Below are 13,786 nucleotides of genomic sequence, written 5' to 3' on the forward strand. Positions count from 1 at the left end.
CTTCATCTACAGAACATCAAACACACAAACACACACACACACAAACACACACAACACACACACACACACACACACACATCTGGACAGAGTTCATAGAAAATGGACAGACGTGGGTGATGATGGTCCCCACTTTATATCTTAAATATTTATTTATACACTCACAACACATCAGATTCTATTAAATGATGAACGTTCATGCCAGAACCAAACATGTCTAAGCATGCAGTCTACGGTCAGAAGAGCTACAGGAGCATGTGAAGAAGAAAACACAACAACAACAACAACAACACTGCTGCTGAGGATTTGTTTCACAAAAGTTCATCATCACCATCATCATCATCAGCACCCTCAAAGCTCCGGTTCAGAGACGACCTTCGACCTTCAGCTCGGAGGTCAAACTCGGGTTTCCTTCAGAATGTTTTTGTGTGATTGTAAATGTGATTGTATTTAATTTCATTGTATTGTTCGGATTGTACGTCAACGGTGGAAAGACGAAAGACGCATCTGAGCGAGGTCGATAAAAAGAACGCCGGTTTCCTGCTGCAGACCGGAGTCAGCTGACCAGGGTCAGAGGTCAGAGGTCAAAGAACAAGATTCTAAAAAACTCCATTTCACGACATTTATTTCTTGACCTGCTTGGTTCTGTTTTATTTAAGTTAATTGAGAGTAAGAAACAATGAATTGGGTACTTTGAGACCTTCCTTGGTTCAGGCCCCAAACCCTCGTTTTTTACCCATCTGCCCCGGGGGCGCTGAGCCTGGCTGAGTGTGTGACAGAAAACAAACACTGCCGTCACCATCGCAGTGGAGAAATACACCAATGAGACGTGTGCAGCCCTTAGGGTCCCCCCCCCCCCCCCCCCCCCCCCCTCCCTGATGGTGACGTCACATGACACTAAAGCTCAAAGAAGAGTATATGTTTGACACAGAAGACAGAGAAGGAAGTTTTAGTTGTAGTTTTTTTAGGGGGCTGGGGTTGGGTGTTATATTTATATATGTCATAGGTAGCCCCCCCCCCCCCCCCCCCCCACACACACACACACACACACACACACACACACACACACACACTCTCCCTGTTCTCATGCAGGTTGACGTCTCTACCCGGAGGCGTTGATGTATAGCTGACTCTGCAGGATGTAGTCGATGACGGGCTGACTCAGGTAGTCCACAACATGGCCGTCACCGTGCTGCAGGGCCAGTCTGGGGGGGTATTAATTAACTCAGGTTATTACATTTTAGATTGAACTTCATCACTGTTAGAACATCGACTAAACTACAGAGCATCTGTTGTTCAGAGGATCTTTGTCTCTTCATCACCTGCTCTTGGTGGAGCTGACGACGGACATCGGGTGGCTCATCCCGTCCGTCACCATGGTGATGTTGTCCTGAAAACCAGAGCAGAGACCAGATGAGACAATGAAGAGGACGTTTCTCCGTCAGATGGAAGCAACGGACAGAGATGAGGACCTTGAACTTGCGGAGGACGGAGGAGTGATTCATGATCCTCTCCGTGTCGGCTCCGTCACGAGGAACCACCACGATCCCAAAGTCCCCCACGATCACCTCCATCTGAAACCACAGGAACAGCACCTTCAGTCAGACCACATGGATCCGTCTCGTGGTCTGTCCAGGATCAGGGGCTTCAGGGTCACATGTGACCCGGCGGTTAGCGGTCCTGGATTAGTTCCTACAAGACAAAGCTCTGGGACTCTGAGGAACTTTCATTTGACCTTCTGCACATTTTCTCTCATGTCCTTCTTCTTCTAACGGCGATATCGGTGTTCTAACCCTGACCCTGACCCCACACCTAACCCTAACCCCTAACCCTAACCCTAACCCCTAACCCTAACCCTAACCCTAACCACCTAACCCTAACCACTTAACCCTAACCACTTAACCCTAACCACCTAACCCCACACCTAACCCCACACCTAACCACTTAACCCTAACCACCTAACCCTAACCACCTAACCCTAACCACCTAACCCCACACCTAACCCTAACCCTAACCCTAACCACCTAACCCTAACCACTTAACCCTAACCACCTAACCCCACACCTAACCCTAACCCTAACCCTAACCACCTAACCCCACACCTAACCCTAACCCTAACCCTAACCACCTAACCCTAACCACCTAACCACCTAACCCTAACCACTTAACCCTAACCACCTAACCCCACACCTAACCCCACACCTAACCACTTAACCCTAACCACCTAACCCTAACCACCTAACCCTAACCACCTAACCCCACACCTAACCCTAACCCTAACCCTAACCACCTAACCCTAACCACTTAACCCTAACCACCTAACCCCACACCTAACCCCACACCTAACCACTTAACCCTAACCACCTAACCCTAACCCTAACCACTTAACCCTAACCACCTAACCCTAACCACTTAACCCTAACCACCTAACCCTAACCACCTAACCCTAACCCCCTAACCACTTAACCCTAACCACCTAACCCTAACCACTTAACCCTAACCACCTAACCCTAACCCCCTAACCACTTAACCCTAACCACCTAACCCTAACCACCTAACCACTTAACCCTAACCACTTAACCCTAACCACTTAACCCTAACCACCTAACCCTAACCACTTAACCCTAACCACCTAACCCTAACCACTTAACCCTAACCACTTAACCCTAACCACTTAACCCTAACCACTTAACCCTAACCACCTAACCCTAACCACTTAACCCTAACCACCTAACCCTAACCACTTAACCCTAACCACTTAACCCTAACCACCTAACCCTAACCACTTAACCCTAACCACTTAACCCTAACCACTTAACCCTAACCACCTAACCCTAACCACTTAACCCTAACCACCTAACCCTAACCACTTAACCCTAACCACTTAACCCTAACCACTTAACCCTAACCACCTAACCCTAACCACTTAACCCTAACCACTTAACCCTAACCACCTAACCTAGACTGAGTTTGACTTTCTAGATTCTTCCAGCAACAAGTCACATGACACAATAACAAAGAGGAAGAAATGAGTATATATGTATATGTATATATACATATATATATATACACATAAATATATGTATGTATATACACATATATATGTATATATACACATATATATACGCGTATATATGTATATATATATAAGTATATATATATATATACATATATGTATATATACATATATATATATATACATATATATATATACGTGTATATATATATAGGTATATATCTGTGTATATATATACCTATATATATACGTGTAAATATATATATAGGTATATATATACACATATATATATAGGTATATATATATATGTGTATATATATATAGGTATATATATACACATATATATATAGGTATATATATATATATATGTATATATATACATACATGTATGTATGTATATATATATATACGTATATATACGTATATATATATATATATAATGTTCTGACGTTCTGATGTTCCAATGTTCTGATGTTCTGACGGTCTGATGTTCTGATGTTCTGACGGTCTGATGTTCTGATGTTCTAATGTTCTGACGGTCTGATGTTCTGACGGTTTGATGTTCTAATGTTCTGACGATCTGATGTTCTGACGGTCTGATGTTCTGATGTTCTGATGTTCTGATGTTCTGACGGTCTGATGTTCTAATGTTCTGACGATCTGATGTTCTGACGGTCTGATGTTCTGATGTTCTAATGTTCTGACGGTCCGATGTTCTAATGTTCTGACGGTCTGATGTTCTGATGTTCTGACGGTCTGATGTTCTGATGTTCTGATGTTCTGATGTTCTGACGGTCTGATGTTCTAATGTTCTGACGATCTGATGTTCTGACGGTCTGATGTTCTAATGTTCTGATGTTCTGACGGTCTGATGTTCTAATGTTCTGACGATCTGATGTTCTGACGGTCTGATGTTCTAATGTTCTGACGATCTGATGTTCTGACGGTTTGATGTTCTAATGTTCTGACGGTGTGATGTTCTGATGTTCTGACGGTCTGATGTTCTAATGTTCTGATGTTCTGACGGTCTGATGTTCTAATGTTCTGATGTTCTGACGGTTTGATGTTCTAATGTTCTGACGGTGTGATGTTCTGATGTTCTGACGGTCTGATGTTCTGATGTTCTGATGTTCTAATGTTCTGACAGTCTGATGTTCTAATGTTCTAATGTTCTAATGTTCTGACGATCTGATGTTCTGACGGTTTGATGTTCTAATGTTCTAATGTTCTGACGTTCTGATGTTCTGATGGTCTGACGGTCTGATGTTCTAATGTTCTGATGTTCTAATGGTCTGATGTTCTGATGTTCTGACGGTCTGATGTTCTGACGGTCTGATGTTCTGATGGTCTGACGGTCTGATGTTCTGACGGTCTGATGTTCTGATGTTCTGACGGTCTGATGTTCTAATGTTCTGATGTTCTGACGGTCTGATGTCCTAATGTTCTGACGGTCTGATGTTCTGACGGTCTGATGTTCTGATGTTCTGACGGTCTGATGTTCTGATGTTGTGACGGTCTGATGTTCTAATATTCTGATGTTCTGACGGTCTGATGTTCTGATGTTCTGACGGTCTGATGTTCTGATGTTCTGACGGTCTGACGGTCTGATGTTCTGATGTTCTAATGTTCTAATGTTCTGACGATCTGATGTTCTGATGTTCTGACGATCTGATGTTCTGACGGTCTGATGTTCTGACGGTCTGATGTTCTGATGTTCTAATGTTCTGACGGTCCGATGTTCTAATGTTCTGACAGTCTGATGTTCTAATGTTCTGACGATCTGATGTTCTGACGGTTTGATGTTCTAATGTTCTGACGATCTGATGTTCTGATGTTCTGACGATCTGATGTTCTGACGGTCTGATGTTCTGACGGTCTGATGTTCTAATGTTCTGACGGTGTGATGTTCTGATGTTCTGACGGTCTGATGTTCTGATGTTCTAATGTTCTGACGGTCCGATGTTCTAATGTTCTGACGATCTGATGTTCTGACGGTTTGATGTTCTAATGTTCTGACGGTCTGATGTTCTGATGGTCTGACGGTCTGATGTTCTAATGGTCTGATGTTCTGATGTTCTGATGTTCTAATGGTCTGATGTTCTGATGTTCTGACGGTCTGATGTTCTGACGGTCTGATGTTCTGACGGTCTGATGTTCTGATGTTCTGAGGGTCTGACGGTTTGATGTTCTGACGGTCTGATGTTCTAATATTCTGATGTTCTGACGGTCTAATGTTCTGACGGTCTGATGTTCTGACGGTCTGATGTTCTGATGTTCTGATGTTCTGACGGTTTGATGTTCTAATGTTCTGACGATCTGATGTTCTGACGGTTTGATGTTCTAATGTTCTGACGGTGTGATGTTCTGATGTTCTGACGGTCTGGCGTTCTGATGTTCTAATGTTCTGACGGTCTGATGTTCTAATGTTCTGACGGTCTGATGTTCCAATGTTCTGATGTTCTGACGGTCTGATGTTCTGACGGTCTGATGTTCTGATGGTCTGACGGTCTGATGTTCTGATGTTCTAATGGTCTGATGTTCTGATGTTCTGACGGTCTGATGTTCTGATGTTCTGATGTTCTGACGGTCTGATGTTCTGACGGTCTGATGTTCTGATGGTCTGACGGTCTGATGTTCTGATGTTCTAATGGTCTGATGTTCTGATGTTCTGACGGTCTGATGTTCCAATGTTCTAATGTTCTAATGTTCTGACGGTCTGATGTTCTAATATTCTGATGGTCCGATGTTCCAATGTTCTGATGTTCTGATGTTCTGATGTTCTGACGGTCTGATGTTCTAATGTTCTGACGGTCTGATGTTCTGACGGTCCGATGTTCCAATGTTCTGATGTTCTGACGGTCTGATGTTCTGACGGTCTGATGTTCTGACGGTCTGATGTTCTGATGGTCTGACGGTCTGATGTTCTGATGTTCTAATGGTCTGATGTTCTGATGTTCTGACGGTCTGATGTTCCAATGTTCTAATGTTCTAATGTTCTGACGGTCTGATGTTCTAATATTCTGATGGTCCGATGTTCCAATGTTCTGATGTTCTGATGTTCTGATGTTCTGACGGTCTGATGTTCTAATGTTCTGACGGTTTGATGTTCTGACGGTCCGATGTTCCAATGTTCTGATGTTCTGACGGTCTGATGTTCTGATGTTCTGACGGTCTGATGTTCTGACGGTCTGACGGTCTGATGTTCTGACGGTCTGATGTTCCAATGTTCTGATGTTCTGACGGTCTAATGTTCTGACGGTCTGATGTTCTGATGTTCTGACGGTCTGATGTTCTAATGTTCTGATGTTCTAATGGTCTGATGTTCTGATGTTCTGACGGTCTGATGTTCTGATGTTCTGACAGTGATGTTTTGACGGTCTGATGTTCTGATGGTCTGATGTTCTGACGGTCTGATGTTCTAATGTTCTGATGTTCTAATGGTCTGATGTTCTGATGTTCTAATGTTCTGACGGTCTGATGTCTAATGTTCTGACAGTCTGATGTTCTGACGGTCTGACGGTGTGATGTTCTGATGTTCTGACGGTCTGATGTTCTAATGTTCTGACAGTCTGATGTTCTGACGGTCTGACGGTCTGATGTTCTAATGTTCTGACGGTGTGATGTTCTGATGTTCTGACGGTCTGATGTTCTGATGTTCTAATGTTCTGACGGTCCGATGTTCTAATGTTCTGACAGTCTGATGTTCTAATGTTCTGACGATCTGATGTTCTGACGGTTTGATGTTCTAATGTTCTGACGGTTTGATGTTCTGATGGTCTGACGGTCCGATGTTCTAATGTTCTGACAGTCTGATGTTCTGACGGTTTGATGTTCTAATGTTCTAATGGTCTGATGTTCTGATGTTCTGACGGTCTGATGTTCTGACGGTCTGATGTTCTGATGCTCTAATGTTCTGACGGTCTGATGTTCTGACGGTCTGACGGTCTGATGTTCTGACGGTCTGATGTTCTAATATTCTGACGGTCCGATGTTCCAATGTTCTGATGTTCTGACGGTCTGATGTTCTGACGGTCTGACGGTCTGATGTTCTGACGGTCTGATGTTCTGATGTTCTGACGGTCTGATGTTCTGACGGTCTGATGTTCTGACGGTCTGACGGTCTGATGTTCTGATGCTCTAATGTTCTGACGGTCTGATGTTCTGACGGTCTGACGGTCTGATGTTCTGACGGTCTGATGTTCTAATATTCTGACGGTCCGATGTTCCAATGTTCTAATGTTCTGACGGTCTGATGTTCTGATGTTCTGACGGTCTGATGTTCTGATGGTCTGATGTTCTGACGGTCTGATGTTCTAATGTTCTGACAGTCTGATGTTCTGACGGTCTGACGGTCTGATGTTCTGATGTTCTGACCGTCTGATGTTCTGATGTTCTAATGTTCTGACGGTCCGATGTTCTAATGTTCTGACAGTCTGATGTTCTAATGTTCTGACGATCTGATGTTCTGACGGTTTGATGTTCTAATGTTCTGACGGTTTGATGTTCTGATGGTCTGACGGTCTGATGTTCTAATGTTCTGATGTTCTAATGGTCTGATGTTCTAATGTTCTGACGGTTTGATGTTCTGATGGTCTGATGTTCTAATGTTCTGATGTTCTAATGGTCTGATGTTCTGATGTTCTGACGGTCTGATGTTCTGAGTGTGAGAGAAGAAGAGCGCTCCATGCTCAGGCATTTTCAGGTATTTCCTTTGTCTACCATCAAAATGACATTTAGAGGAACGCGAGAGGGGGTGGGGCTACATGTTGGGAGGGGGCGGGGCTACATGTTGGGAGGGGGCGGGGCTACATGTTGCTTACATCACTGTCCTTCCACAGACCAGGGATGCAGAAGGACTCCAGGAGATCACTGCCACACAGGAGCAAGATGCGTAACTCTACAGACGACAAACAAGCAGGAGGAAAGAGACAGGTCCCTAGTAAACAACATGTTTACTCAGTAAACACCATGTTTACTGGATACAAACAAACCAGAAGGAGATCCCACACAGCAGGAAGGAGAACCAGACTCACCGATCTCCTCGTACCTCATCGCGGTCCCCAGGTTCGCGTTTTCATCTGACGCAACAAACACAACACAATGTTTTAATCTCTGGAACTTTAAAAGAGATTATGAATGAATTCATTCTTTACTTATTCCAAAGTAAAGCATGAAAGATGTCCATCTAAAAGCCTTTCAAATCAAATGAGTAGTTCACTTTAAAGACAAAGACATGACTTATTAATGTGTTTTATTTGTTCAATTGTCCATTTGTTAGTCATTATAATGAAATGCTGTAGAAGCTTGGGGTGCATACACCTACTTTAAATTAAATAATAATATAATAATGATGATGATTGTATTATTGCATTGGCATGTAAGTGATGATGAGGTCATGACTGCTTGTCTTCCCTGTGTGGTGGATGATGATTGGTAAAGATGCACTCATCAATATATTAATGTAGTGGATCAATGGATCGATTGACTGTGAGTAACGTTAAAGGGTTCATCTCTGCATCACTCACATTTCCTGTCTGGTTCAGTGTTTTCACAATAAAAGCTTGGATGAAGGAATCCTGGACTTCATCAGGAGAACCCAAGACTCCTGAACTCTTTGAGGACATGAGCCACGCCTACTTGAGCTCAAACATGTCACACGTTGTGTGCTATTGGACAATGAAGGGTTTAACTATATACGAGAGGACCCAGAAGAGAACTCTGAGGAACCCCAAGTAGATATTGACAGTTATCGTACTAATTACTAATGTGTACTAATGTGTACTAATGTGTGTACTAATGTGTACTTGAATGTGTACTTGAATGTGTACTAATGTGTACTAATGTGTACTTGAATGTGTACTAACGTGTACTAATGTGTACTAATGTGTACTAATGTGTACTTGAATGTGTACTAACGTGTACTAATGTGTACTAATGTGTACTAATGTGTACTTGAATGTGTACAAACGTGTACTTGAATGTGTACTAACGTGTAATAATGTGTACTTGAATGTGTACTAATGTGTACTTGAATGTGTACTAACGTATACTAATGTTTACTTGAATGTGTACTAATGTGTACTAATGTGTACTTGAATGTGTACTTGAATGTGTACTAATGTGTACTAATGTGTACTAACGTGTACTAATGTGTACTAACGTGTACTAACGTGTACTTAAATGTGTACTAACGTGTACTAATGTGTACTTGAATGTGTACTAATATGTACTTGAATGTGTACTAACGTGTACTAACGTGTACTAACATGTACTTGAATGTGTACTAACGTGTACTAATGTGTACTTGAATGTGTACTAATGTGTACTTGAATGTGTACTAACGTGTACTTGAATGTGTACTAACGTGTACTTGAATGTGTACTTTTCTACTTACCGACGAAGGTGAAGCGGTCGAGGTGAGGACGGACGCAGCAGATCTTTCCAAAGCTCTCGCTGACCTTCCCCCACAGTTTGACTGAGCAGAGCGAGAAGGAGTTTGTTATTATTAATAATCAGAGGCTCCTTTAACCCTCGTGATGGATCAGTGATGAATATGGAAGACGCTGACTCACTGGCTGTGGGCTTGTGATTCATGTTGCTGTGGTTCTGGTAGATGGGTGGAGTCTGGTTCTGTGGCTGACCAATCACAGGAGTCGACGATGGCGTGTTGACGTTGGACAGAATGCAGCCGGTGACTCTCTGAGGAACAAAAACATGACGATGAAGAGACGCCTCAAGAAACGGCAACACGTTAAAAGACATGGAACAAGCTGTCAATCTCCCAAACGCAGACCAATATGTTGAAGATCATAACGAGATGTGACGACCACAAAGTCCACCGTAGAACACATAGAACCGCCCTGTCATGGTGATTGTTATGGCCAATCCAAGACAAAGCACTACTGGGTGCAGATCAGGCAGGCCGTATCCTTACCCGCCACTCAGCCTGGGGGTCTTGAGCATATCATTCATCCCGCCACTCAGCCTGGGGGTCTTGAGTATCCTTACCCGCCAATCAGCCTGGGGGTCTTGAGCATATCATACATCCCGCCACTCAGCCTGGGGGTCTTGAGTATCCTTACCCGCCACTCAGCCTGGGGGTCTTGAGTATCCTTACCTGCTAATCAGCCTGGGGGTCTTGAGTATCCTTACCCGCCACTCAGCCTGGGGGTCTTGAGTATCCTTACCTGCCAATCAGCCTGGGGGGCTTGAGCATATCATACATCCCGCCACTCAGCCTGGGGGTCTTGAGTATCCTTACCCGCCACTCAGCCTGGGGGTCTTGAGTATCCTTACCCGCCACTCAGCCTGGGGGTCTTTAGTATCCTTTCCGCCACTCAGCCTGGGGGTCTTGAGTATCCTTACCCGCCACTCAGCCTGGGGGTCTTGAGTATCCTTACCCGCCAATCAGCCTGGGGGTCTTTAGTATCCTTTCCGCCACTCAGCCTGGGGGTCTTGAGTATCCTTACCCGCCAATCAGCCTGGGGGTCTTGAGCATATCATACATCCCGCCACTCAGCCTGGGGGTCTTGAGTATCCTTACCCGCCACTCAGCCTGGGGGTCTTGAGCATATCATACATCCCCCACTCAGCCTGGGGGTCTTGAGTATCCTTACCCGCCACTCAGCCTGGGGGTCTTGAGTATCCTTACCGCGACTCAGCCTGGGGGTCTTGAGTATCCTTACCCGCCAATCAGCCTGGGGGTCTTGAGCATATCATACATCCCGCCAATCAGCCTGGGGGTCTTGAGTATCCTTACCCACCACTCAGCCTGGGGGTCTTGAGCATATCATACATCCCCCACTCAGCCTGGGGGTCTTGAGTATCCTTACCCGCCACTCAGCCTGGGGGTTTTTAGTATCCTTTCCGCCACTCAGCCTGGGGGTCTTGAGTATCCTTACCCGCCAATCAGCCTGGGGGTCTTGAGCATATCATACATCCCGCCACTCAGCCTGGGGGTCTTGAGTATCCTTACCCGCCACTCAGCCTGGGGGTCTTGAGTATCCTTACCTGCTAATCAGCCTGGGGGTCTTGAGTATCCTTACCCGCCACTCAGCCTGGGGGTCTTGAGTATCCTTACCTGCCAATCAGCCTGGGGGGCTTGAGCATATCATACATCCCGCCACTCAGCCTGGGGGTCTTGAGTATCCTTACCCGCCACTCAGCCTGGGGGTCTTGAGTATCCTTACCCGCCACTCAGCCTGGGGGTCTTTAGTATCCTTTCCGCCACTCAGCCTGGGGGTCTTGAGTATCCTTACCCGCCACTCAGCCTGGGGGTCTTGAGTATCCTTACCCGCCACTCAGCCTGGGGGTCTTTAGTATCCTTTCCGCCACTCAGCCTGGGGGTCTTGAGTATCCTTACCCGCCAATCAGCCTGGGGGTCTTGAGCATATCATACATCCCGCCACTCAGCCTGGGGGTCTTGAGTATCCTTACCCGCCACTCAGCCTGGGGGTCTTGAGCATATCATACATCCCCCACTCAGCCTGGGGGTCTTGAGTATCCTTACCCGCCACTCAGCCTGGGGGTCTTTAGTATCCTTTCCGCGACTCAGCCTGGGGGTCTTGAGTATCCTTACCCGCCAATCAGCCTGGGGGTCTTGAGCATATCATACATCCCGCCAATCAGCCTGGGGGTCTTGAGTATCCTTACCCACCACTCAGCCTGGGGGTCTTGAGCATATCATACATCCCCCACTCAGCCTGGGGGTCTTGAGTATCCTTACCCGCCACTCAGCCTGGGGGTTTTTAGTATCCTTTCCGCCACTCAGCCTGGGGGTCTTGAGTATCCTTACCCGCCAATCAGCCTGGGGGTCTTGAGCATATCATACATCCCGCCAATCAGCCTGGGGGTCTTGAGTATCCTTACCCGTCACTCAGCCTGGGGGTCTTGAGTATCCTTACCCGCCAATCAGCCTGGGGGTCTTGAGCATATCATACATCCCGCCACTCAGCCTGGGGGTCTTGAGTATCCTTACCCGTCACTCAGCCTGGGGGTCTTGAGTATCCTTACCCGCCAATCAGCCAGGCGGTCTTGAGCATATCATACATCCCGCCACTCAGCCTGGGGGTCTTGAGTATCCTTACCCGTCACTCAGCCTGGGGGTCTTGAGTATCCTTACCCGCCAATCAGCCTGGGGGTCTTGAGTATCCTTACCCACCACTCAGCCTGGGGGTCTTGAGCATATCATACATCCCGCCACTCAGCCTGGGGGTCTTGAGTATCCTTACCCGCCACTCAGCCTGGGGGTCTTGAGTATCCTTACCCGCCAATCAGCCTGGGGGTCTTGAGTATCCTTACCCGCCACTCAGCCTGGGAGTCTTGAGTATCCTTACCCGCCAATCAGCCTGGGGGTCTTGAGTATCCTTACCCGCCACTCAGCCTGGGGGTCTTGAGTATCCTTACCCGCCACTCAGCCTGGGGGTCTTGAGTATCCTTACCCGCCACTCAGCCTGGGGGTCTTGAGTATCCTTACCCGCCACTCAGCCTGGGGGTCTTTAGTATCCTTTCCGCGACTCAGCCTGGGGGTCTTGAGTATCCTTACCCGCCAATCAGCCTGGGGGTCTTGAGCATATCATACATCCCGCCAATCAGCCTGGGGGTCTTGAGCATATCATACATCCCGCCACTCAGCCTGGGGGTCTTGAGTATCCTTACCCGTCACTCAGCCCGGGGGTCTTGAGTATCCTTACCCGCCAATCAGCCTGGGGGTCTTGAGTATCCTTACCCACCACTCAGCCTGGGGGTCTTGAGCATATCATACATCCCGCCACTCAGCCTGGGGGTCTTGAGTATCCTTACCCGCCACTCAGCCTGGGGGTCTTGAGTATGCTTACCCGCCAATCAGCCTGGGGGTCTTGAGTATCCTTACCCGCCACTCAGCCTGGGAGTCTTGAGTATCCTTACCCGCCAATCAGCCTGGGGGTCTTGAGTATCCTTACCCGCCACTCAGCCTGGGGGTCTTGAGTATCCTTACCCGCCACTCAGCCTGGGGGTCTTGAGTATCCTTACCCGCCACTCAGCCTGGGGGTCTTGAGTATCCTTACCCACCACTCAGCCTGGGGGTCTTGAGCATATCATACATCCCGCCACTCAGCCTGGGGGTCTTGAGTATCCTTACCCGCCACTCAGCCTGGGGGTCTTGAGTATCCTTACCCGCCAATCAGCCTGGGGGTCTTGAGTATCCTTACCCGCCACTCAGCCTGGGGGTCTTGAGTATCCTTACCCGCCAATCAGCCTGGGGGTCTTGAGTATCCTTACCCGCCACTCAGCCTGGGGGTCTTGAGTATCCTTACCCGCCACTCAGCCTGGGGGTCTTGAGTATCCTTACCCGCGAATCAGCCTGGGGGTCTTGAGTATCCTTACCCGCCACTCAGCCTGGGGGTCTTGAGTATCCTTACCCGCCACTCAGCCTGGGAGTCTTGAGTATCCTTACCCGCCACTCAGCCTGGGGGTCTTTAGTATCCTTTCCGCCACTCAGCCTGGGGGTCTTGAGTATCCTTACCCGCCACTCAGCCTGGGGGTCTTGAGCATATCATACATCCCGCCACTCAGCCTGGGGGTCTTGAGTATCCTTACCGCCAATCAGCCTTGGGGTCTTGAGCATATCATACATCCCGCCACTCAGCCTGGGGTTCTTGAGTATCCTTACCCACCACTCAGCCTGGGGGTCTTGAGTATCCTTACCCGCCACTCAGCCTGGGGGTCTTGAATATCCTTTCCGCCACTCAGCCTGGGGGTCTTGAGTATCCTTACCCACCACTCAGCCTGGGG

At 47.0% G+C, this 13,786-nt stretch overlaps 1 protein-coding gene across 1 annotated transcript in view; it reads right to left on the reverse strand.

The window, feature by feature from the left end:
* Nucleotides 1-115: 115 nt before the first annotated feature.
* nmnat2 (nicotinamide nucleotide adenylyltransferase 2) overlaps nucleotides 116-13,786 on the reverse strand; it is a 28,281-nt gene continuing 14,610 nt past the window's right edge. The window contains exons 5-11 of the mRNA XM_034555555.1: nucleotides 9,586-9,712; nucleotides 9,408-9,488; nucleotides 8,047-8,091; nucleotides 7,834-7,910; nucleotides 1,470-1,571; nucleotides 1,320-1,387; nucleotides 116-1,202 (exon numbers count right to left, since the gene is read on the reverse strand). Coding sequence (XP_034411446.1) covers nucleotides 1,100-1,202; nucleotides 1,320-1,387; nucleotides 1,470-1,571; nucleotides 7,834-7,910; nucleotides 8,047-8,091; nucleotides 9,408-9,488; nucleotides 9,586-9,712 — 603 coding nt within the window. The 3' untranslated portion in view covers nucleotides 116-1,099. The remainder of the gene's footprint in view (nucleotides 1,203-1,319; nucleotides 1,388-1,469; nucleotides 1,572-7,833; nucleotides 7,911-8,046; nucleotides 8,092-9,407; nucleotides 9,489-9,585; nucleotides 9,713-13,786) is intronic.

The sequence above is a fragment of the Cyclopterus lumpus genome, chromosome 17, assembly GCF_009769545.1.
Source record: "Cyclopterus lumpus isolate fCycLum1 chromosome 17, fCycLum1.pri, whole genome shotgun sequence".
Lineage (NCBI taxonomy): Eukaryota > Metazoa > Chordata > Actinopteri > Perciformes > Cyclopteridae > Cyclopterus > Cyclopterus lumpus.